Source organism: Phodopus roborovskii, unplaced genomic scaffold (assembly GCF_943737965.1).
Source record: "Phodopus roborovskii unplaced genomic scaffold, PHOROB, whole genome shotgun sequence".
In the NCBI taxonomy this organism is placed as follows: Eukaryota; Metazoa; Chordata; class Mammalia; order Rodentia; family Cricetidae; genus Phodopus; species Phodopus roborovskii.
Genome location: NW_026126434.1, coordinates 24,082,621 through 24,107,806, shown reverse-complemented (window position 1 = coordinate 24,107,806; position 25,186 = coordinate 24,082,621). Strand labels below are relative to the sequence as shown.

General features: G+C 49.3%; 2 protein-coding genes across 3 annotated transcripts; one reads left to right on the top strand and one right to left on the bottom strand.

Annotated features, from left to right (window-relative positions):
- Positions 1 to 369: 369 nt before the first annotated feature.
- Positions 370 to 2,396, bottom strand: Cstb (cystatin B). Its single transcript, XM_051187031.1, has 3 exons — positions 2,256 to 2,396; positions 977 to 1,078; positions 370 to 700 (listed from the first exon to the last, which is right to left on the bottom strand). Exons 1-3 carry the CDS (start codon positions 2,319 to 2,321, stop codon positions 572 to 574), a joined length of 297 nt encoding a protein of 98 aa, XP_051042988.1. The 5' UTR covers positions 2,322 to 2,396; the 3' UTR covers positions 370 to 571.
- A 10,400-nt stretch (positions 2,397 to 12,796) lies between these two features.
- Positions 12,797 to 24,805, top strand: Rrp1 (ribosomal RNA processing 1). 2 transcript variants are annotated; one of them, XM_051187027.1, is made up of 13 exons: positions 12,797 to 12,930; positions 13,690 to 13,772; positions 14,596 to 14,653; positions 15,245 to 15,330; positions 16,646 to 16,707; positions 19,791 to 19,920; positions 20,007 to 20,071; positions 20,217 to 20,410; positions 21,733 to 21,809; positions 22,455 to 22,552; positions 22,785 to 22,804; positions 23,510 to 23,629; positions 24,246 to 24,805. In XM_051187027.1, the coding sequence occupies exons 1-13, from the start codon at positions 12,798 to 12,800 to the stop codon at positions 24,437 to 24,439; spliced, it is 1,320 nt and encodes a 439-aa protein (XP_051042984.1). In that variant the 5' UTR covers position 12,797; the 3' UTR covers positions 24,440 to 24,805. The 2 variants fall into 2 exon arrangements, with proteins under 2 accessions (XP_051042984.1, XP_051042985.1); XM_051187028.1 differs by having other exon boundaries at positions 12,797 to 12,932; positions 13,695 to 13,772.
- Positions 24,806 to 25,186: the final 381 nt, after the last annotated feature.

Below are 25,186 nucleotides of genomic sequence, written 5' to 3'. Positions count from 1 at the left end.
TCCTCTAGACTGTCTCTGACCTCCGTATGTACACCATGGCATGTATGTATATATTCACATATGTGTACACACACTGGTGAGTAAATAAGAAAAACTTAAAATAGCAAGTAAACAATTACTTTTTCTTGGCATATCTATGTTGTGACTGTAATTTTTCTTTCTTTGTCTTGGTTTTCGAGACAGGGTTTCTCTGTGTAGCCCTGGCTGTCCTGGAACTCACTCTGTAGACCTGGCTGGCCTCAAACTCACAGAGATCCACATGTCTCTGCCTCCTGAGTGTGAGGACTAAAGGTGTGTGTGCCACCACCACCTGGTGGTGACTGTGATTTTTTTTTAAACAAAGGGAAAAATTCTAAACCAAAGAGACGGTTTGTATAGACTTTAAAACATATATATTTAGAGAGATCATGTGTAGCTTTCTGAAAATAATTATTTGGAAGAAAACAAACACAATGCAGTTTGAGAATCACAAAAGAAGCTGCCTAACTCCACCCCCTCCATCACAGAGGGCTATTTACTTTGTGGTCCCAAACACAGTAGAGATGAAGTATTTGGCAAAGGGGCTGCAGAATCAGAAGAAGCTCAGCTCGTCATGTTGCTCTTTGTTGGTCTGGTAGGAAGACAGGGTCAAGGGCTTGTTTTCATGGGGAAGGGCTTTGAACACCCTCAAGTGCACAAATTTATCATCACCAACATCAACCTGGAGGAAGAGAAAGGGGCCCAGTAGCAAAAGGTCAGGCCCCATCTCCAGGCTCAACCCGGACTTCGAAGACCTCGGGCAGGACAGGGCACCAGCAACTGGGCCAGTAACAATGCCTGTCTCTTCCTCCAAGGCCAGGAACCCTGGTACCAAAATCCATCGTCTCAGAACCTGCATGTATCTTCTTAAAGGCTGTCCCTCCAAAGGAAGAAGTTGCAGAACACTCTGCTATACTCTGAGACTGCTCAGTTCTTCCCAGGTCACACTCACACCCACCTTGATAAAGAAGTTGATGCCAGCCACCACCTGTTGCCTGAAGGAGATGGCTTTAAAGACGGAGAACTTCTGATTTTCTTTCTCTTCGAGCTGGGATTTCACCTGGATGATGGACGGGGGAAAAAAAGGAATGGACTTACATTCATAGGCAGAAGCTTCCTGCCTCTCTCAGGATTACCCCTGTCAGCCCTCAACACTACTTGTTCCTCAGGGCGGGAGACATGGTAAGCTGTTGATCACACCTATAAAGGGGAACACAGCTCTTTTTTTGAGACACAGTCTCACTGTGCAGCTATGGCTGGCCTGGAACTATGTCGACCAGGCTGGCTTCAAACTCTAATTCTCCTGTCTTGGCCACCTGGCCAGGATTCCCTTTAAAGTGTACCCGGTCCGGTGTCAGGAGTGTAACTCTGTCCAGGCTAAGAATTATGACAGAAGAGGATTGCTTGGGCTTGCTAGGGGAGGGCTGAGCAAATGTGTCTGTATCAATTCCTCATTTTCACGGTCTCATGGAGCTGACTCACTCCTTCCTGGCCACTTTGATCAGAGCACAAACCTCCTGAGGACAGCTCAGCTTGATGGACAGGACCCTGGGCTTGGGAGGTGGCTGGAATGCTGAAGGGTTTATCTTTTCCTCTGGTTAATACCCATAACCTCCCTGGCCTGTGTAGAATCTCTTCTCTGCAAACAGCCACAGGACGGGCTGCTGGGACTCACAAATCATCTCTTGAGCATGCACCAGCACCTCCCAACCAGGTCCACTCTCTGGTTGCAGACTAGGCTATCTAGGCACTAACTTAACTCTCCCCCCACCCATCCCACGAAGGCGTGGAGTGAGGCATCTTTCCACTGAGCTATACATCCCTAGGTTTTTATTTTGAGGAGACTTTCATTGTAGCCCAGGCTGTGCTTCATCGAGCCTCTTGTTTATGCCTAGTTTGAAGTCAGAGGATGCCTCATCTTTGGACTAGCCTGGTTTTACCCCTGGGCTCTAGCACTGTGAACTGCCTTCCTGAACTCTTTAGGGACGTCCCACCCCTCCACCGATCTCGATTTCCTACGAGGTGGGCGGTCTTCTCGCACGCAAGCAGCTGCAAACACGACCCAGTCCCGGTTTCTGAATCCTCCAGCCAGGCCCAGAGTCCCACGTCCCAGCCACATGTGGGACCGCGCCTGAATCCTGCTGCAGGACCCGGACGAGTTTGGGCATGCCGGTTCCCTTAGGCCACCGCGTCCCCGAGGGCCTGGCTCTTGCTGACCTGACCCGGGACCGGCTCACCTTGTCGGCGATCTCCTGCGTCTCGGCCGTAGCCGGCTGCGTGGCGGAAGGCGCGCCACACATCATCTTGGCTGCGGTGGACCTGGTGTCACAAGACAAGAGTTAAGGACGGAGAAAGCTAGGAGCCTTCCGTGCGGGGACCCTAGAAGAAACTGGCTCGGCTCCGCCTCCTGGAGCGTGGCACGTGACAAAGCGACGGGGCGGGGCGCCGCACCCTCCTTCTCTCCAATATCATCACCCTTGGTTCTAGGCAGTCATGAGACCCAGACTGGGCGTGGGCAGAGAGTACGGCCTAGTGAACACCTCGGGCCCCTTCCCGGAATAGGCTCTAATTGGGGGTGGAAGTCTGGGAGTGGTGGTCGCCACTCAGTGGCGCGGAGTGACTGTAGCCAGTTCTCCCCTGGTGTTCTGAGTTTGTGGGTGCTGGTAACCCAACGAAATAAGAGCCTATGGGGGTCCCCCATGATCTGATCTGGGAAATCCATTCTTCCTGGATGAAATGGTGTGACAAACAGCTTTGTTGGGCTGTAAGGGCCACCACCGGGTACAGCCTCTCATACGCAGCCCAGGCTGGGAACCATTTTGACCAAATTAAAGCAAGCTTTTATTAAAGGGTTAATACCAACCACAATAGAATTTGGTTGGGACAGGCACCTGAAGACACATGTTGGCGTTGGCAGGGCTTATAAAGACAAAACCCAAAGGCCACCATACTTTGCCATGAGGCTTTGTTTTCAAGAACTACAACTCCAGGAAGTTATTCCAGGAAGTTAACTGGTCCTCGGACAGGTAGGGTTTACAGGTTAACTTAGGGTCTAACGTGACCTTTGGTCCCAATCTCTCTGGTGCGTGTTTTTCCATCTGCCAAAATATCGGAATTTGATAGCTGGCCCTGACGGTGCACACATGCTTTCCCGGCCCTTGAGAGGCTAAGCAAGCTATAAGCAAGCTAGCCTGGTGAGCCCTTGTCTTAAAAAATTAAGAAGAATTTGGAGTTGCAGCATAGCTCATTGTAAAGTACTTGCCATGTAAGTGTCACAACCTGAATTTGAGCCTCAGAACCCAGTTTAAGAGCTGAATGAGGGGCCGCAGAGATGACTCAGCAGTTAAGAACACCAACCCATCTTCTAGGTGTTGTTCAGTTGCCAGCACCCACATAGTAGCTCACACCATCTGTAACTCTAGTTCCAGGGGATCCGACCATGCCCACCTCTGGCCTCTGTGGACACCAAGCATTCAAGTGGTGCCAGACATACATGTAGGCTGTAGTGGTGACAATAAGACCCAAACTAAGACAGAAGTTGGTACCAGGGACTGGGGTATTGTTGTGATAGGCCTGACCATGATTTTGTTGGAAGGAATGTAGACTTTGGGTTAGAAAAGCCATTGAATGCTTTATGTGGGACTTAATGGGCCATACTGATAGGAGCATCAAAGATAGTGGTTCTGAGGGTGATTTGAACTGTGAGGGCCTGGCTCTGGAGGTTTCAGAAGAGAAGAGCATTTGTGTGTAGCCTAGAGACTATTTTTGTAATATTTTGGCTAATGAGGTTGCCTCTTGCCCTTGTCAGAAAAGGACAGCCAAGCTTAGGCAGTGACCAAAACCATCAAAACCAGAAAGCCCATGAAGATGTGATTGAACAGGCGACCATGTTCTAGCCCTGGCAAGCAACAGAGCTTGGCAGCTTTAGTCATATGGTTCTGGCTTTAGAATCAAGGATAGAAGGGGTTATGGAGTCTCCCTCTGAGACCAAGAAAAGCCACTGAGGCCAGGCATGTGTCAGGGGTGGCCCTGAATGGAGGCCTGGAGAGGCCATTGTCTGAAGCTGTGAAGGTGAAGCCGGGGTTGCTTTGGAGATGTTAGAGTTGCCAGAGTCATGGGATATCTGCTGAGGAGAGCTGTTAACAGGGAGTAGAAACAGCACAGGTATGATGGAGTCAACAAAGCTGGAAGGAGTTGGAGATCTGAAGAGGGTTTTGACATCTGACATGGAGATGCAGAGTCTGGAGTTCGCCCAGCTGGTTTTGGGTCTTGCTTTGGTTCAGTGTTTCCTTACTATACTCCCTTCAAGGTATTAGAACAGTAATATATATATACTGTTCCATTATATGTTGGAAGTATGTGATCTGCTTTTTGATTTTTATTTTACAGGGGATTATAGTTAAGATATTGCATGAATCTCACAACAGACTTTGAAATTTTAAAATTTCACATCACTATGGGGTGATGTAGGATGTTCTTCTGTCTTCTGTATCCATGTGTTTCTCTTATTGGTTGATGAATAAAGCTGTCTCAGCCAACAGCCAGGCAAAATATACCTAGGCAGGAATTCCAAACAAGATAGAGGGAGAAGGAAGGCAGAGGAGGGCACCATGTAGCCCCTGGGGAGGCAAGATGCCAGGACATCACCGGTAAGCTACAGCCACATAGTGATACACAGATTAGTATAAATGGGTTAATTTATAAATGTTGCCATGGGCTAGGCAGTGGTTGGGCACACTTTTAATTCCAGCACTCTGGAGGCAGAGGCAGACAGATCTTTGTGAGTTTGAGGCCAGCCTGGTCTGCAGAGAGAGTTCTAGGACGGCTAGGGCTACACAAAGAAACCCTGTCTTGAAAGACCAAAAATAGAACAAAATAAATGAAAGAGTTGCCATGGTCATGGTGTCTCTTAACAACAATAAAACTCTAACTAAAACACAGGCAAAACACCCATACACATAATTTAAAAATAAAATAAAGACAGGATGCCTGGCACTTATCATTCCTGCATTGAACTGAAGGAGACAGATGAATCCTCAGGGATAGTAGGTCAGTCAAAAAATAAGGTGGACATATTTTGAGGAATGATACTTGAATTTCTTTTCCTCTTCTTCTCCTTCTCCTCCTCCTTCTTCTTCTTCTGAGACAGTGTTTCTCTGTGTAGCCCTGTCCTAGAACTCCCTTTGTAAACCAGGCTGGCCTTCAACTCACAAAGATCCACCTGCCTCTGCCTCCCTGGTGCTGGGATTAAAGGTGTGGGACAACACCCCCAGCTTGCCAGCTTGACACTTGAATTTTAATTCTGGGCTTCTCCATGTGTTTGATTCCATGTGTGGACCCACACAGGCATGCGCGCACACGCACGCGCACACACAAATAATAAATAATTTATTAAAATAAAGAATAAATTCCAAGCTCAGTAAGTTAGTTTGGGAGAAAAAGAAGAAAGAAGTTGTAATCATTTAAGGGTTTGCTGGTGTACTGTCTTGTCTTCAGTATTGAGGGAACCAATAGGAAATAGGGGCCTGAATGCTACAGAATAGAGGATATGTGGGTCAGTCAGCATGCTGCCTCCCATGCTGGGATTGCACTGGGTTGGCTGGCAGGGGACACCCGCATGAAGCAGACAGTGACTTTGCTGGGAACCTTCTGTGTGAACCATCTCAGAGGGGGCAGAGGACTCACAAAAGGAGTAAGTTAAGGAAGGAAATGGTGCATTTTATATTGCTTTTAATGTTTTTCTTCTGTGTGTTCACATGTTCAAGCACACACATATGCATGTTTGCATTTATGTGGGGGCACATGTGTGTATGTGTGCCCCTGTGTATGTGGAGAGGCCCAAGGTAGATGCCAGATCCTCCTCAGATTGCTGTCACCTTACTCAGTGAGGCAGGCTCTCTCAATTGAAGCCAGAGCTCAGCAACAAAGCTAGTCTAACTAGCCAGCTTGCTCCACAGCTACTTTAAACAGCCAATATGCTCCAAGAAATCCCAATGCTAACCCATTGTGCCTTCCTGCTGGGAGAACCATTATGCCCACCCAGCATTTATGAGGGTTATAGAGATCTGAACCCAGATCCTCACACTTGGTATGGTAAGCACTTTAACCATCTCTCCAGCCCCTGTTTGTTTTTCATTTTGATGCCCAATCTCACTGGGTAGCCCAGGCTGGCCTTGAACTCAAGAGGCTTCTGCCTCAGCATCCTGAATTCCAGGGCTGCAGGTGTGAACCATCAAGTTTTAAGAGACCACAGTTGCTGGGTGGTGGTGGCACACACTTTTAATCCCAGCCCTTGCGGGGGCAGAAGCAGGTGGATCTCTGTGAGTTTGAGTCCAGCCTGGTCTACAGAGCAAGTACAGCCAGGGTTGTTACACAGAGAAACACTGTCTTGAAAAACTTGAGAGAGAGAGAGAGAGAGAGAGAGAGAGAGAGAGAGAGAGAGAGAGAGAGAATTGCAGCTATGAGCTAGAAATAAGCAGTCCAAGTTCTTTTTAAGCATAGAAACGTGGAAGGAACCGGGAAAGGAGATGTGCCAAAGGGGGATAGTTGCCTTTCTGCCTATAGCTGAAGACTCTGACGCTGCCAGCCTTGGGCCACAGAGTGACCTGGTGTCCTGCGCCTTTGGGAGTTCCCCGGCAGACAGATAGCTCTTTGTTGGCACTGCCTTGCAGGCTCCCACACTTTCCCAGTAGGAGGTGAACACCTGTGGAAACAGGCAGGTCAGCCCCAGTGAAAACAAGTAAGGCTATTTATCTAGGGCTTGGTGTGTGAGGAGTCAGTGTGTCATCCGTGTGGGCAGAGACAGAAGCAGGCAGGAGAGGAGAAGGTGTCATGCTAGAACTGGTGCTAAAATGTTGGATTCCTTGCCTATTTCACTAGGCAAAATCTCTTCCAGTGAGCTGTACTCCAGGCTCTTTAATTTATTTTTCATTTTGGCAAAGGGTTTAAGTTGCCAAGGCTGGCCTTGAACCCATTCACCATATGAACTGAACTGAGTGAAATTGAACAGTTACTCCCTGGACTTTGGATTTGCCAGCCTCAGCTCTCTGAGTAGCTCTAATTATGGGCCTTTGCTACCAAGTCTGCCCAAAAGATGACTTAAAGATTGTCACAAGCAGGCTCTTGGCCATACCTGTTTTCTGAGAGTTGAGCCTAGAGTTGAAAGATCAAAGCTTCCTAAACTCAGAACAAGCAAGCCCACACATAAACTTTGCTCAATTCTGCAAGATAGGAAGTGTGTCAGCATGAGCTCACAGGGAGAAGAGGCTGGTGGTGTGGAAAAGCACATGCCTTTCTGTGGCTGACTTGGCCTCAATGCGCCTCCTACAGCCATCTCATCAGGAACCCCAAAGGCTGTGTCTCCAAGGCTGTTTGACAACAAAACAGAGAAGACCCCCTCCCCCACCCTACAGAAACCAGCATGGAAGCACAGGCCTGTCATTCCAGCACTTAAATAGTTAAAGCAGGATGAGGAGATTTGGGCTAACCTAGACTATCTAAAAAATAATGAATCCCTGCTTCAGGAGAGTATGGTGTCTATTGTTGAGAAATAGTTTTATGACCCAAATGCTTACAGATCAGACTGGACTGGCTAACTTGAACCCTAGGAATCCTCTCTTCACCTTCCCATGGCTGGAGTTGGAGGCTCCTGTCCTCACGCCTGCTTTCTTTCATGGCACTGGGGATCTAATTTAGGTCCTCATGCTTGCAAGGCAGGCACACTGTCAATAGGGCCTTCACTGCAGCCCTGTAACGTCTGTTCTAAGGGATATTTTTGTTGCAGCCCTGTCTGTTCTAAGGTACATTTTCTATGTATTGTGTTGCTGTGTTAATGAACTTTCATGTCAGAGAGTCCTGCTAAAATTCTTGCCCAGACGTAGTCTTTTTCCTTGTTTTTCACAGTTGTAACATGTCTGCTCTGGCACATGGGTTTGCCATTTTATTCACAGGCCCTGTCACCAAAATGTGAATCTGCTTTTAGACAGGGACCACCTCTTGCTTACAGTAAGAGCAGGCCACATGGTGGCACACACCTTTCATCCTAGCCCTGGGGAGGCAGAGGCAAGTGAACCTGCAGCCAGCCGGGGCTGCATGAAACTTTGGGGGAAGGAAAAAGGAGAAGAGAAGGGAGGGGAGGGGAGAGGAGAGAAGGGAAGAGGGAGAGAGGAGTAAGGCGCCTACATTAGACAGTGTGAGGAGGTCTGAAGGAGAGGCAGGGATAGAGAGAGAAAACACCTTAGAGAAATCTCTTATTACTTCCCCATCAGGTGAGGAGCCTGGCCATAACTGAAAGCCAGCTTTGGGTTAGGCAGTAGAATTGTCTGCTCAGAGTTGCCGAGGTAAGGAAGGACACTTATCTACAAGTCCCTGCAGCCTGCCTCCATAGGAGGTGAAGAGCAGTGTGCAGGGGAGGCAGCTAGACATGGCCTTTAACTTTTCCAGGCCTTTCATTTGCATAATAAACAAAACAAGGGAATGATTTCATAGAGAAGGGAGGTGGAGGGGTCAGGGATGGTGGGTGTCATGGTCCAGGAATCTCTTCCTTAGTGTCTTTCATAATGGCTTCCATCTCTCCTGAAGACCCGTGATCATGACTATTTAGCCTTATCTTCATCAGGCCTAGGCATGAGCGCCTAGCCACATGGGACATGAGGTGATATTTCCACATACAGAATGTGACATGTGGCTGCAGAGGAACTGTCAGCAAAGAAGGCAGAACCCATAAAGACAAAAGCAAGCCACACCTGTGTGTCCTAATTCCAACAAGTGACACCTGGGAGGGGGAGCATTAGACTGCCACAGCTCCAAAGCCAGAAGCTCTCTTGGGCTCTTTTTCCCTATGTGATAGCCAATATGTGGTCTACCTCTGCATGTGACTTGGCATTCTTGTTGGAGCTCCAAAACTACTTAACAAAAGTTGTCTGTTGGGGCAAGAGAGGTGGCTCAGAGGTTAAGAGCACTGGTGGCTCTTCTAGAGGTCCTGAGTTAAATTCCCAGCAACTACATAGTGGCTCACAACCATCTGTAATGAGGTCTGGTCCCCTCTTTTGGTATTTGAAAACACAAAGTTAACAATCAGGACATTTATACAAACCCAACTTTTCTCTGAAGCCCTCACAACTTCCCCTAACTTATCTTAAATATTAAAAAACAAACAAACAACAAACAACAACAACAACAAAACCCAAGAGCTTTCAGAGTGCCTTCTAGTGTCCTCAACTCTTTTCTTAACAAATTTCATTCAAAATTTTCTTATCAGAAATTTTGTGGAGCCTTCCTGATGTGGGATCCTCTCTGTATACTGTGAATATGTTTTATTACCACTAGTTAATAAAGAAACAGATTTGGCCAATTACCAGGCAGAATAGAGCCAGGTGGGAAATCCAAACAGAGATACAAAGAAAAAGAATACAGAGTCAGGAATGCCATGTAGCTCCACAGGAGTAAGATGTTAGAACATTACCACATTACCAGCAAGCCATGGCCATGAGGTGATACACAGATTAGTAGGAATGGGTTAATTTAATTGTGAGAGCTAGCCAGTAATATGCCTGAGCCATTGGCCAAATAATTATAATTGATATGAAGCCTCTGAGTGGTTATTTGGGAACAGGTGGGCAGGAGAGAAAAGTCTGGTTATACCTTCCTACACTTCCTGACCTATGCTTGTGATTATTCCTTCAATAAGTGAGGGTTTGTTTTGCTTGTTGAGACAAGGTCTCAGTTCATAACTCTGGTTGGCCTGGAACTCTCTATGCAGATCAGGCAGGCCTGGAATTCACAGGGATCCATCTGCCTCCACTGGGTGGGACTAAAGGCATGTGCAGGCATGACTGGCTTAAACAAGTGTTTGATTTGTAGGTAACCCTCCAGTCTGCCTGTTAACACAATTCACTCTTCAATCTCTTACTATGTCTTCATGCATGAATCCAGATGTTGTCCTCTGCTTTGGAGACTCTGCTTGGTTACCTAATAGGAAATATGGAGACTCCACCCTAATCCTACTATACCCAGAGCCCTGAATTCAGCATCCATCATCCCTTGAGCCTCCTCTACCTCCCTTTCCTATAAAATCATCCCTCTATTTCACACACATGTGGCTGCAAATGTTAGATCCCAGATAACTTAGCTGCATAACCCACCCTACCCAGGCCATCCTCTCCAGCAGTTCTGGTCTCAACTTGTCTTATGAGGATCCATTCTAGAGATCTCAGGTAAGCTATCCCTCTGACCCACATCTCCTTTCCTTCATAAGATCTTTCTCTGGGTCCCTCCCATGTAGTAGGCCACATGGAAACTGAGTAGTCAGCTAGGATCTTGGCTGACTTCCGGTTTGACATCACTCAGCCCTGGCATCTACAGAAATTGGACAAATACAGTTTCTTCTATTACCTAAAGTTTAGAGGCTAGCAAATCCTGGGAGCAGCTGCCCCCTCTTACCTAGCCACTGTAGACCATTCAAGCATTGTACTTGGGATTGTACTTGGGCAGCTGATTCTGGGCAAGCCTGACCTGAGTAAATGCTGATCTTTGTTCTTGAGATTTGCTTGGTTGAAAAGCAATTAATGACTAATAACCATCTTTATTCTTGAGATTTGTAGACTTAAAAAGCGTCTTGTGATTTGACAGGAAGGACCAGGTTTGTTGTGGTGGTTTGGATAGGTATGGCCCCCATAGAGATGTGTTTGAATGCTTGGCCCATAGGGAGTGGTGTAGTGACATACCCACCCTGCCCGCACCTGTCCCCACACCCCAATGGACATGGTCCGTGCAAGATAAATTGTGGTAAATCAGAATCTGGGAAATGATAGGCTGGCTGATGGATGTTTATTTGGGGAGAAATCACTTACACCAGAAGCAGATGACCGCTGAATGTTCCCATCCCAAGGATGCCTCTGGATGCTTTCGGTTTGGGACCCCAGGCCTAGTCCCCACCTGTTCCCATGCCTCAATGGGTGTGGTCAGTGCAACAGGTGTGGGTGGGGTGGATATCTCACCACAGAGTGACACAATTAGGAGCTGTGGTCTTGTTGGGAGTGGCAACGCTTTCCCGAGGTGAGTTTCTTCTAGAAGGCAAAACTTTCCTTGGGGGTCCATGTGAGAATGACTGACTGGCATGTACAAAAGCTAGCACACTACAGCTTCTCTGTCTCAGATGTTTACAGCCTGATACTGATTATCTACAGAGACTCCTACGGAGACTAGCTACTTCCTCTCCCTGTGTTGTATACAATAAATGAGCTGAGGTTCCAGGTTGCAATGGTAGTAGTTATCTCTATCAGAGTGCACACACCTCTTCTGATTCCACTTCTCTGTACATGTGTCTGTGTGTCCATCCTTTCTTTATTTCCTCACCACCCCTAGTCAGGTTTCGGGACCCAAGTCAAGCAGGACTTGGCATATGGGTATGTATATGGGTAGATATATTTACTGGGTGATATGTAATGCATGATCTGACAGTTAATATTAGGGGTTTAAGATTGCTGGGACGACTTGGGGAAATTGCTGCCAATGACACTGGTGTGGTTTTTCAATTCAGTAAATTGTGACGCTGTGGAAAGTACAGACGTGTCTATGTTCCTGTCATAGTGCTTAGATATGCCCTCTCCTCCTCCTGTTGCTCCATTTCCTCTTCAGATGTTGGACAACAGTCCCTCCATCTTCTCCAGCATCTAAATTTTTCCAAATAAAGCCACCTTCCTTGCCTGTCACTCTGATGCTTAGCTGGTCTGTGGTATGGCAACCAACTGGGAATGTTGGTCTTGTGAATCTTCCCAGCAAGTCCTCAGACTTGTGGTGGTCTTGGGAAAACACCATGGTCACACCAAAGAAATCTGCAATTATTCTGTATTCTAATCTGTCATTTCAGACATTGGAATATGTGGAAGCTTTTGTAATTGTGTCCCAAATGACTGTCTTCATGCACTTCCTGAACCAGGGCACACTCAGGGTTTTTTGTTTTTGTTTTCCAAGACAGGGTTTCTCTGTGGCTTTGGAGGCTGTCCTGGAACTAGCTCTTGTAGACCAAGCTGATTTCGAACTCATAGAGCTCTGCCAGCCTCTGCCTCTGCCTCCCAAGTGCTGGGATCAAAGTGCTGGTGGCATACGCCACCACAGCCTGGCTGCACACTCAAGTTTTGCACGCTCTCTCTGCCCTCTCTAGTATATGTATTCACCTGCCCACAAGGTGTTCTGCACCTTGCCCCAAACCTGGGTCATGATAGCTTTCTTGCTTTTCTCTCTGTCCTTGGAAAGAGCATGCTCTTCAAGAGGCTTGGAGGGGTGGACTTCCCTGGGGATCCGGATGTATTTAGGCTCTGGAAAAGGCCTTTTGGGTAAAGGCCACAGTTCTCTGCAGTTTAGGAACAGGATGCTGAGCAAGGGACAGCTTCACGCAGCTCTCCAGGGATGGGCGTTTCAGTTAAGGGCAGGCAGGGCCAAATCAAGACTTTCTTGTAATGGAGCTGCTCCTTCTGAGCACTATGCACGTTTTTCAGTAAAGAGGAGGGCGAGCCCAAGACAACGCACTAACCCTTCCAAGAATCAGAGCTGCCCCAGCCAGACACCAGGCTTCCATCTCGCCAGCAGGCTGCAGTTGCGCCTTCCGTCCACCGAGGGGCAGCAGCGTGCGTCGGCATCGTCCGGGAAGTTTGACGTTTAGCAGTGCCATGTCGCGGCAGTGTGGCGTCACAGCTCTGTCGCGTAAGTGTGATGCAACGATTATCGTCACTCGAGCGCCGCGGCGGAAGCGCTGAGTGCGTGGTCTCAAGGATCTCATCATGGCTCCGGGAGTGCCGCTCCCGCCAGAGATACAGCTGGCGCAGCGCCTGGCGGGCAATGAGCAAGTGACGCGGGACCGCGCGGTGCGGAAGCTGCGGAAGTACATCATGGCCAGGACGCAGCGGGCCGCAGGTATGCGGGCGGGCAGGCTCGGAACCTCCGCCGCGTGGGCCCCACGGGCTGGGTTCTCCTGGCTCAGGCCGTGCACGCTTTTTTTTCCTACGTAGTTCGCTCGTGCTGTTTGGCCATTACCAGCGTTCTGTGTGCTTAACGGAGTGTCCTGGGCTTCCTACAATATCCTTTTGTAGAATAGTTTCTATGCTTCTGGTCACCGAACAGTAACTTCCTGCTAGCAACTTCAGCTTCTCTTGGACATCCTTTCACAGATGCAAATTGTAGAGTACCTGACCAGTGTTTTGGCTGAGGTCACGGCCCTATGTTTTAGGAAGCGCCACACGGCAGTTTCCCATGCTGCAACCAGAGAACCGCAACTTGTGGGATGAGCCTCACTGAGTGAGGTTGTGCCCTTTGCTAGCCTGAATGAGTAACTTTAACCGTTTAATCTCTGAGGTGTGATAGAACAACTCACGATGGAAAGTAAGGGCAGAATCCAGGTGGCTTAATTATCACTGCATTAACTATGGGAATGTGTTGAGGTTCTAGTTTTAACCCTGTGGGACTGATACCCGTCATTTAGCTGGTGCATGAAGCTAACTGGGGAAGCTTCTCTAGTCACAGGTATGGCAGTTCTGTTGCAGAATGTTTTCGGGAGGGCCCATTCCTGTACAATATATGATTCTGGAGTCATTCGGGCAGTCATACTTCCTTCCAGCTCTGCAAGGCAGGTTCCAGGGTCCACTGAGTGCACTGACTGTTGCCCTTGTGATTTAGGTGGTTTTACCCCAGATGAGCTGCTGAAGATATGGAAAGGACTGTTTTACTGCATGTGGATGCAGGACAAGCCTCTGCAGCAGGTGAGTGCATGGGAAGGTAGCTTAGAAACTGGACAGGAATGGATGGTGGACTGATGGACAGACACATGTGTATCCTCCTTTAACATGGCCAGAGACTTGGATAGATTGACCCAGCTATGTCCTTTGTTCTGTGTGGCTGGCAGGATGGGGCCTTTGGTAGGAAGGTCCAAGCACTTAGGAAGGACAGGAATGGTTGGCTGACCAGAGCATCTTAGTGACATGGTAGCAAACAGGGTAGGCCAGGGCAGGCTGAAGTTGTTGGAAACGCAGTACTGACATGGTGAAAAGTAAGGGCAGAATCCAGGTCTCCTGTAAGAGCATTTTACCTGCAGGCCTTTTAGAACAGCTGCTCTCAGCTTGTGAATTGTTTACACAATTGGAGGGGCCTTTCCTGACCCATATTTTGTGCCTGCTAGAACAACCATCTCTTAGCGGGGAGGTTCTGAAATCTTAGCCAGTGTACTGGGTAGTGCTCAGCAGTGAGAGACAGAAAGATAGTGAGTGATTCATGTGTCTGCTTGGCCCCATTTCCTGCTAGAAATACAGCTGTGTCTCAAGGCTCCTTTCTGTCTTGCCATGATGTCTGGGGCTGTCACTGCCTTAGTGAGGCCAGCACTGACTCCTGCGTTTTATAGGGAGAGTCTGATGGCTTCCCTATAAAGAGTAGGCCTTTCACAGCAAGGAGACATGCAAAATTTGGAGGCCCCTGGATAGAAGCCAGCTGGCAGCTTGTTCTTTGTGAGGTGTGAGTGGGCATTGGTAGTGTTTGCATCAGAGCAGCGTGCTTCAGGGCCTGAGGGTGTGCTTTCTGTTTTCCTCACAGGAAGAACTAGGAAGGACCATTTCCCAGCTGATCCATGCCTTTCAGACTACAGAGACACGTGAGTACAATACCAAAGCCAGTCCTATTCCTGTCACACCAGAGTCGCTGAGGTGCAGAGCTACCAACGCACACCAGCACAGCCCCTCTGTTTACTCTGGCTACGTTTTAATGTGCCCAGTGCTTAGAGCTTACCCTAAGATTTTGGGGGCACAGCTCTTCATCTTGTACTTGTCTCATCTGTTACCTTCAGGACTGATGGATATAGTTGGGCAAGCGCCAGGCCTCTGCCTATAGTTTTACTTTGGTGACTCCTTGCTCAAGTCCAGCTTGGGTGTCAGGAGGTCCTCAGTCCAAGCCAAGGCAGGGGCAGAGAGGCCTGGGGAGGATGTGATCCCAGTATTCACTGCCTTTCCCTGTACCTTGCTTCCCTTTGTGCATTTGTTTAGACAACAGAGTGACAGCTTGATGTGAACTGTGTTTTGTGTTTTCTCTGTGGAGCCTGGAAACTCTTTGTTCTGAGTCCTGTGAATGAATGCACAGGCAGGGAGTTGCAGGGCATTGCAGGGCTGCTGCCCACGAGAGACTTCTGCGGGCGTGCTGCCCCTCCCCTCGGCTCTGGTGTTGATATGTATGCTCTCTCTCTCTCTAGAGTACCTGTTCCTGCGGGCATTCTGGCAGACCATGATCCGGGAGTGGGTGGGCATCGACCTACTTCGCCTGGACAAGTTCTACATGGTGAGACACAGAGCCAGGGACCCTGCGTCCTGGAGGAGGAGCCAGCAAGAGCTGGTTTGGAATGTTCTTGGCAATGTTACTGTAGCTTGAAGCCTTCCCATCTTCAGGGCCAATAGGAGTTCAAAGAAGGAGGCTCGCCTCAGGCCTCCTAAAGGAGTCAGCCATTGTGACTGCCAGTAAACCCTGGCCCCAGCAGATGGCAGGAAGGGGACAGAGTCCCCTGGCTGTGAAGATCCTCTTCTGGCTCAGGGCATGGTTCCTATTTTCCTTCTTCCGTGTCATGCTCCTCTCTGCCAAGGAGTTGCATAGGAATATAAAACCGAGTTTGGTGGGCATGCCTTGTTCCATGCTGAACCATGCTCTGGTAGAACCACAGACTTGTCACTAATCAGATGTCCTTCCCTGTAGTGCTGGAGCCTGTCCATAGAAACAGAAGGAAGATGAGCTGTATTTTTAAGTATATTTTTTTTTGTGTGTGCGTGTGTGGGTTTGGCCTGTGTATATGTGCACGGCATGCATGCCTGATGCCTTCAAAGGTCAGAAGAAGACGTCAGATCCTCTGGGACTATGGATAGTTGTGAACCACCATGTAGGTACTTAGAGTTGAATCAGGGGCCTCTGTAAGAGTAGCAAGTGCTCTCAACCACTTAGCCATCTTTCCAGTCTCCATGCATGACCGAGACATGCAGCGTGGTTGACTTTCTCACAGTTAGTGTGGGCAGGCACAAGAGTCAGGCCTTCAGTATCCCCAGGTGTGACATCAGACCTTTGCTGTGCTCTGTGCACCAAGGCTCTTAGGTCCCATGTGTGGTTGGTTGTCTTTACTGTGACCTGGATCCACAGTGGACATATGTTAAGATCTAAAGGCAGGAAAACTGCAGAAAACATCAAGCCATGTCAAGGGGCATCATGGGAACAATGCTGAGCCTTGACTAATGTTGCAGTGGTTCAGAGCAGGGTTTTGTCTGTGTCCTGTTCTCTTTGGGGAAAGGAAGGTTTGGGGAGTTAGGTCCAGCTTCAGACTTGGTTTCATAGTTTTCTGCCTGCCTTAGGAAGAGCCCACCGCCTGCCCTGACTGTTCTGGTCAGCTATAGTTTGTAGTTCTCACTCACTCAGGTGGGCCTGGCTTCCTGATGCTCACAAGGCCAAGTGTGCAGAGCTTTGATCTCCTTGTCCTGAGGGTGTAGTGTCAGGACAACCAGTGTCAGTCCTGTCCAAGGCATTCCACCCAGGCGTGCATTTTGGGATGGGAGGCTTCTGGGACATGGGGAAGCTGAGTGACCTCTCACTAACATGAGTTTCTTTTGTGTCCAAGCTCATGAGGCTGGTCCTGCAAGAGTCACTGAAGGTTGTGAAAACGCAGGGATGGGAAGAAAGGTGGGTCCACATTGAGAGTCGGATCTTACAGGCTGGTTAGGGAGGGGGCCTGTAGCCTCTGGCTCATCTCAGGAATCCTGAGTTTCTCTTGTGATTGTTGTGTGGGGGGGTGGTCTCCGTGTCACTTGGTGCCACAGTGGTGCTGAATTGTTATAAAGTTAAATGGTTCAGATGATGCTGTCTTCTCTGAACTGTGCTATCCCAGTATCCTGTATGTCTGAAGTCAGGCAGAATTGTGTGCACTGGTCATAACAGGCGTACAACTAAAGGCCTTTCTTCTTCTTTTGGTTTTTTGAGACAGGGTTTCTCTGTGTAGCCCTGGCTGTCCTGGAACTCTCTGTAGACCAGGCTGGCCTTGAATTTAGAGTTTCATTCTTTTTCCTCTGCCCCCCCCCCCAAGCCCTGGGATTAAAGGCGTGTGCCACCACTGCCCATCCAACCATTTAACATTTCCTAAAGTAATAAATATTTCTACTCTTTTTCTACCTCTTACACATCATCTAAAACTCCATTTGTTGTTGTGGTGGTGGCGGTGGCTCATTTATTTATTTATTTATTTTTATGAGACAGTGTCTCTATGTAGCTGTGGTTGGCTTGTAACTTACTATGTAGGCCAGGCTGCTCACAGAGATCTGCCTCTGTCTCCTGAGTGCTGGGATTAAAGGTTTATGTCACCATGCCCAGCAACCTGAAGAGGAATCCTAACTCCAACATGTAGTTGCTTTGGTTCTGCAAAGCAGTGCAGCTGTGTCCGTCAGCAGAGGCCTCTACGTGGTATTGCACCAGCTTCTTCCTCTTTCTTCTGTTCTGTTGTGGTGAGGGCAGCAAGAGGAGAAAGGCCTAGAGGAAAAACTTGTGTGGGATTGCAAAAGTCTGTATTAGAGAAGTTGGCTTCAAATACTTGAGTACCCAAAGTAGCACCAGTTGTCAGCAGCTGCAAGCAGGGAGCTGGGCTTGAAGCACCATGCAAGATCAGACATCTGCTGTAAGGGCTAAAGCTATTGGCCCCAGCCCACTTGCTCTGCTGTGGTTTTCTGAGCTTCCCTACTTCAGGACCCTCTTGCCTCTGGTTTAGAGCAGTTCCTTTTTTTAGTCCCTTCAAGACCTGTGGCTCTTCGTCTTTCTAGGGCTCAGTTGTGGGTTATTAGTGACTTACACAGAGCTCATTATGGCATTTTGTTTTAGTAATGTTCTTTGATTTCTGTTGCAATATTGGAGAGCACCCTGAAGGGTCCTGCTCCCTCTCTGGCCTGGCAGGAACCCATGCTGTGTGTTTAGTGTGGCACAGCCTGGCTTAAGTGTCTCTGGTGTTTGCCACATGTGATATGTGTTTCCTGGAGCTTGCCTGTCTTTAGTCTCTCATTGGGCTTTGTGATTCTTCTTGTCATCAGCTGTATCAGGTTTTCTTTTAGGCCACTAGCCAGTTCCCAAATCATAACCAGACACTTGTTATTAGTTATGAGTGCTCAACCTTAGCTTAAACTCATTTCTTGCTAGCTGTTATAACTTAATCTCTTTTTTTATGTTTTGCTTTGGGGCTTTTTACTTTTCTTTTTTCTTTCCTTCCTTTTTTTCCTGTATCTTACTTTCCTGTTGTCCCCATGACTGGCTGGCTGGCAGCTGCTTGGCTTCTGGCTCCTGAAGTGTTCTCTCTTTCTCCCTTGTTCTTTGTTCTCTTTTCTTGAGCCTAGATTTCTCCTCCTCCTTATTTTCTCTGCCTGCCTGACCTGCCTATCCCTCTCCTGCCTAGCTGTTTGTGGTTCAGCTTTTTATTAGATCAATCAGGTGTCTTAGTCAGACAAGATGAAATAGCAACACATCTTTACATGATTAACAAAGGCAACAGAAACAATGTAACACACCTTTACATTGTTAATAAAGGCAGCAGAAACAAATGTAACACATCTTTACATCATTAACAAAGGCAGCAGATGTAACACATTGTTACATTTTTTTTATTTTTGTTTGTTTTTTTTGTTTGTTTTTGTTTTTGTTTTTCAAGACAGATTTTCTCTGTGGTTTGGAGTCTGTAGACCAGGCTGGACTAGAACTCTAAGATCCGTCTGCCTCTGCCTCCTGAGTGCTAGGACTAAAGACATGCACCACTACCTCCCGGCAAATCTTTATATTGTTAAAGTAATATTCTTCAGTATAAACAAATGTAATACATCTTTCTTTGCCTAGTTAAAGTAGTATTCCATAACAATTGGCTTTCTTTCCTCTGGAGCTTGGTAAATCACTTTTCCTTCCTGTGGTCAGTGGCTGTTCAGTGGAGCTATCCGGGCAGCCCTTTGCATGTGGCAGTTTTAGGTTGATGGAGGGTCTACAGGAGTTTCATGTGCTCCCAGGCTGCTGAAGATTGCTCATACCAGGTCCAGGGTTCTTAGACAGTCTAGCCCAGTAGTTCTCACCCTTCCTAATGCTGTGATCCTTTAATACGCTTCCTCATGTTTTGGTGACTCTCCCCCAACCATAAGATTATTTTTGTTGTTCATAAATTTAATTTTGTTGCTCTTATGAATCTGTGTTTTCCAGTGATCTTAGGTGACACCTGTGAAAGGGTGGTTCAACCCCCAAGGTGGTCATGACCCACATGTTGAGAATCACTAGTCTAACCTGTATGCCAGGGAGAGTGACAGCCACTGCACAAATTCCTCATGTGGTCAACCAACTAGCCTTATGACAAGGCCTGGGAAGCCAGTAGATGGCTTGTGGCCCCCAGGCCTTGTTGGGTGCATATTCCTCTTGGCCTCTGGTTTGTTCTGACCTGACACATTTTTCCTAGTCGAAAGGAGTAGCCTGCTGAGCATCTAGGTGACCATATTCCAATTTGTGTCTTGAAGACAGGAAAGGCCATGCCATATGGCCAAGAGCCATGTGTTCTGGTGCTAACTGTGGCCTCACAAACATGTGCCAGGGAGCCTCTGTTGTGCTGCTCAGACCCAGATTGGTCTTTGCCTTTGGGTGTGTGTGGTCAGTTGTGCTTGTAGGTGGTAGTTCCTCCAGAACCCTTGTGGAAGGAGCAGGGACTCTGCTGGCCTGTGACCACATGGCTACCACTATTTTTTCTCTCTCTTCCTCAGACAGATTGAGCAACTGCTGGAGTTGCTCACCACCGAGATACTGCACCCCGACAGCCAGGCTCCCAATGGGGTGAAGAGCCACTTCCTCGAGATCTTCCTGGAGGAGCTGACCAAAGTGGGCGCTGCAGAGGTAAGGTGGGCTCAGGTGAGGGCTGTGTGGTGTGGTGCGTGTGCCCAGCATAGAACACACCTCCCACCTCTCTTGTTTTCCCACAGCTCACGGCAGACCAGAATATGCAGTTCATTGATCCCTTCTGCCAGATAGCAGCCCGCACTAAGGAGTGAGTGGTGGGCGCTCCTGGGGTCTGACCTCTTTCCCTCTTTCCCTCTCAGGCTCCAGGGGCCTTTGGCTCTCCATGCCCTGAGAGTTGGCATGTATCTGAGAGCACACATTCCATTAGGCTCTGGTCTCTGCTTCACCCTCAGCTCCCTGGTTTTGCATAAGATCATTCGGAGCATCTTTGAGACGATTGTGGAGCAGGCTCCCTTGGCCATTGAAGACCTCATGAATGAACTGGATACACAGAGTGAAGAGGAGGAAGAAGCATCAGATGGTGATGAGGAGTCCTCAGAGGGTGAGCAGGACCTGCATGACACACCACCCAGGAGGCTGCCTGCAGGTGAGGAGCCCAGGCCTGTCCCAGGCTGAGCCCAGGATTCATACCTCATTGTTCTGCATCCTGCCGTCCTCTCCAGAGTCCCTTGGAACATGGCATAAAATACATGTTTGTCTCTTAAGTCTGTCTTAGCACTTGATTCCCAGCTACCAGCTTAGTTCTGGAATGCTATCTAAGGCCATAATGCTCCCTGGGTCCTGGGTGGCACCTTAACCTCCCTGTTTACCAGGCAATATCTGCTCTGGTTTTCTTTCTGATCTGGGTGGTGTTGGGCTGGAGCTTGAGGTCTCCTGCACTAGGCAGCTGTCCTAACCTTGAGTCCTGCCCAAGCCCTCTCTGTGCTCTCACCTGGGATTCTCTACCTCCTTCAGTTGCGTTTCCTTTGTGGTCCCTTTTCCCGTCCCTGCCCCTGCCTTCCAGTCAGTCTGTGTCTGACTACACTGTACATTCTGCTTGTAAATGGCCCCTGAAGGGCTTTGGGTTTGGACCAGGCTTCTGGTAGCCCTGGCTCTAGCCCAGCTTTGTCTTGATGCTGTGGTCATGGACTCTGCACTGCTGGTGCCCTCTTTTAGCTTTGGTGTCGGCGCTGGCGCCCCCTTCTTGTGGCTCAGCAGATACATGGCCATCCCATGTGTGTCTTCCCTGCCTTGGTAGTCCAGTCATCCTGAAAGTTTCCTGGCGAGTCCCATTGGTGCCTGCTTGTGGCTCAGCAGTCATTCCCTGTACAACAAACCATCCTGCAACTGTCGTCCTTCTTGCCAAAGTGTCCCCAGCATGGTTGTCCAGAAGTCCTTCACCTAAAGACACTGCTGAGTGTGTTGTGGGAGCGCATGCCTTTAATCTCAGCACTTGGGAGGCTGAGACAGAAGAATTGCCCCAGTTCAAGGCCAACCCTTGAAGGGTTGCACCTTAAGGGGAGTATCAGGCCAGCTAGAGCTAAACAAGGCCCTGTCTCAACTTTGTTCCTTCCCAAAGGCAGTGCTGTCAAAGTTCTTAGCACACAATCCAGCTCAGTGTCCTGAGCTGAGCTAAGCATGGTTCCAGTGTCCCTGGCCACCCCTACTGCTGGGACACCTGGGTCTGCCATTGCTGCCCACGGTGCCTACTGAGCTTGCACCCCTCTCCTGGGATGTCGTTCCTCATCTCTGTGTCCCTCTCTTGGGATGCTGTTCCTCATCTCTGCACTCCCTGGAGACCAGCTGTTTGTGCCCTCTCCATCCTGTGCCAGGGCATGACCAAGAGGGTCCTCGGTGTGTTGGTGTTGGTATTGGGACACCCTTACATCAGGTTTGGTACCTTGAGTTGAGGCTCCATTTTGTTTTCAGGCTCCCATAGAGCTAACCCTGAGGTAGACAAGGAGCAAGTGTGGGATGATGAGGAAAACACTGGCCCTGTGCTCCAGGTAGGCATCCATGTCTGGGACATGAGGTTGACCTTCATCCTCTGGTAGAGAGGATGGTAACGGATATACAGATAGCCTTTGCGGAGGCTGGCTTTGGGGAAAGGGTGGGTGATGGACAATTGGGCAGCTCTTGGTAGGTGCTGAGAGGTTGATGCAAGGCTGAGCCATCCCTGCTGCACCCCATGGCATTCCTTTTGCTTTGAGCAGGTGACTGCACCCTCAGGTCTGACCTTATCATTGGGGTGCTGACTTTGAACAGGGTGCACAGACTTAGTGGTCTGCATTTAACTATCTACTGTGGCTAGTAGGGTATTTAGAGAGGACTTTAGTCCTTGCACTGCGGAGGTGGGCTCTAGGCCAGGCACACAGTAAGACCTTGTCTCAAAAAGAAAGTGAAATAAAGTTGGAGAGCAGGCTGCCTTCTTAACTATGATGCAGCTTTTGACTGTGTGGCCCTGGCGCAGGGGTGATGTGGTCTGTCTGCAGTCCTTGCTGGAAGAGTGTCGAGTGGGTCGGCTCTGTTGTGGTGGCTGAGCAGAGGATGCTGCTTTGACCAAGTGTCTCGTCAGCCCGGGGAGGTGGGTTGTGTGTTCGGGTGTGTGGACACTGACTGACCCTTGTATCTCTTGCATCTTTTTGAAACAGTTCGACTATGAGGCAGTCGCTAACAGACTATTCAAGCTTGCCAGCAGACAGAGCACCCCTTCTGAGAACAGGAAGCGCCTCTACAAAGTCATCCAGAAGTGAGTCAAGAGGTCTGGCCTTATTCCTGCTGCTGTCTGTCATGGTGGTCAGCCATTTCCTTACCGCGAGGCCCTGCCCCCACTGCCTTTGCCTTGTGCTGTCCTGTGAAGTGGCCTGAGCCAGGTGGGAAGGTGTCTCACTGAGATTGTCCCCCATGAGGACTGTAGGCAGGACTGATGTGGTCTGGCAGAGCCACAGCTGCATGTTGACATTGTCTGTCTTCTCTTTCAGGTTGCGGGACCTGGCTGGAGGTGAGGATCTGGGGGGCACTGAAATGGATGGGGACACGGATACACGGACACACGGACGGACACACACACACACATACACACACACACACACACACACACACCCTTAGGACATGCTTGGGAATGGAGCAGCTCCAGCGGTCCCTTGGGCATGAGTGGTCTCTGCAGAGGTCTGTGTCTTGGTGGGAGAAGGGGTAGACACACAGACTCAATTGCACTTAGTCGCTCCTCTGTGCTTGTGTGTGCTGCTCAGACTTCATTGCCTTTCCTGGCCCCTGGAGGTCTTGCAACCTTTAACTATCCTGTTCGGTCTTGCTTGTGGTGCCAGCATCTCTTCATTCACCAGAATGTGCCTTGATGCTTCATGCGGGGCTTGAACTCACATCCAGTGTTTCTAGACGAAGTTCACATTTGGAGAGCGTGTGTATTGTGCATGTGTGTGGTATGTTTTCCCCAGTGCCCTGGAACCCCCACACTACACAACATCAGTCATCACTACACAGCATAAGCCTGTTTGAGGACTAGACCATGGCACTGTACACGTGCCACAGATCGCCTTTCTGGATTTTCCTGCTTCTGAGCTGGATTGTGTGGACCTGGAGTGTGGGTCTCAGCAGCTTGGTCATTGCCAAACACGTCGAGTCTGGTGTGAGAGCGGAGTGGAGGTGCTACATGCACTCAGCACCTGACTGTCACCCTGGTCCTCAGGCACTTTCCCTGATGATGATGTCCCTGAAAAGGCCTACAAGAAGCTGCTGGAAGGGAGGCGGGAGCGGAAGAAGAAGAAAAAGAAACGTTTGCCCACATTGCAGTCACAGAATAAGAAAGGTAGGACCCTGGGCGGTGATTAGCATGGACTGCCCCACCCACTCCCTCTCCCGTGCTGTGGTCCTGCCTTTGCTTACGGCTTCCCTTCACACACAAGTCCTGCAATGCCTGCCGTGCGACTGCCTGGGGACCCTGGTAGTCTTCCCTTTTTCAGTCGGAAGCCCTACAGGCTAAGGGATCCCACTGTACGTTGTTGGTGGCCCTGCCCTGAGCTGACAGTCTCGTGTGCTAACCTCACACCTGTCCTGTGAAGGGTCATCCTGCCTCCACCCAGCTATCTCCACATTGAGGCCCATCCATATTGTTCCCAGCTGGGCAGTGTCTTCCATCAGCCTGCCTGCCCTTGGCCTGGATTCAGACGACGGCTGGATATGTCTTTCAGCTCTGACACAGTGGGTTGCTGGCCTTGGGGCACAAACCCTGGCCCTTGGATCAGTTCCTGAGCTCAACCCTCCTTAGTATCCTGACACTCAGGATGAAGCTTACTGTCACTCAACATGGTCAATAGCCATGGCTGGTGCTGTCCCTGGTGCTGGCATTGCAGTTAAAGAATCAGGTGAATGAAGCACACCCGGCTGTCCCAGCAGCTTGTTCACAGACCTCACTGTGTCCTCAGGGAGAAACGAGACAGAAACCTCAAGTGCAGATCCGAGCCCGGGGATAAAGAGGAAGAGGAGCAGGAGGAGGGATGAGAAGGCTGGCCAGAGAGGGCCTCCTGGGAAGCGGAGGAAGCCTGGTGCTAGAGCAAAAGGGGCTGGTGTCCAGCAGCCAGCGAGGAAGAGGAAACAGCCATTGCCAAATGAGAAGTGAGGTGCGTGGCCTAAGCCTGCCATCCTTGTAGACACCTGGTTGTTGGGGCAGGGTACTGGGGCATGCGCCTGTAACCTCCGAATGCCGAGGCTCTGAGCTTCCTGTAGGGGAGGGACAGGAGCAGAGTGAAGGAGGCTCTGTCTAGTGCTGGCCTTCAAGAACACCCTGCCTCAGAGCCACTGCTGCATACCGGAAACTCACTCCCAAGACTCAAAACTTCACCTGTCCTGTGCGCAGTGGAGGCCTCGCTTGATCCTAGCCAGAGGCCAGAGGAGCTAGAGTTTGAGTCCAGAGCCCTCCCTTCCTCAAATAAGAAAAAACAAACCAAATAACTCCACCTGTGTGAGTACTGTCACCTCTGGCGGGGCTTGTCCACAATAAACTACGGGTCCTCACAGTGCGCGCCTGCCTCTGCCCTTTGTATGGACATCAGTGTGGGGGTGGTAGGTGATACTTTCTTGGTGATATGTGTATTTTACCTACCTACTTTTGTGTTTACATGCATCTGAGAACCCATGCAAAAGCCTTCCGGGCAGCTGTGGGTTGTGGCCATGTACTCCCATCTCGTGTGTGAACTTGCACTATTGAGGGTTTTCAGGGGTTCCTGTGACTGAGGTGACAGGGCCATGGCAGAGAGGCCTGGTTGTTACCATCACCTTTCTCTGGGACACTATAATGTGTCTGTGGCTGGGGGCCTGGGCATGACTCAACTGGGCTCTTTCCTCATAGCAGGGTAGACTCAGACTT

Excerpts from the sequence above, each read along its gene's own strand:
- Cstb (XM_051187031.1), bottom strand. The coding sequence starts at position 2,321 with ATGATGTGTGGCGCGCCTTCCGCCACGCAGCCGGCTACGGCCGAGACG. Across the intron at positions 1,079-2,255 it reads CGCAGGAGATCGCCGACAAG|GTGAAATCCCAGCTCGAAGA; the intron begins GTGAGCCGGTCC and ends TCCATCATCCAG. Across the intron at positions 701-976 it reads GCATCAACTTCTTTATCAAG|GTTGATGTTGGTGATGATAA; the intron begins GTGGGTGTGAGT and ends CTCTTCCTCCAG.
- Rrp1 (XM_051187027.1), top strand. The coding sequence starts at position 12,798 with ATGGCTCCGGGAGTGCCGCTCCCGCCAGAGATACAGCTGGCGCAGCGC. Across the intron at positions 16,708-19,790 it reads ACGCAGGGATGGGAAGAAAG|ACAGATTGAGCAACTGCTGG; the intron begins GTGGGTCCACAT and ends TCTCTTCCTCAG. Across the intron at positions 20,411-21,732 it reads ACCCAGGAGGCTGCCTGCAG|GCTCCCATAGAGCTAACCCT; the intron begins GTGAGGAGCCCA and ends TTTTGTTTTCAG.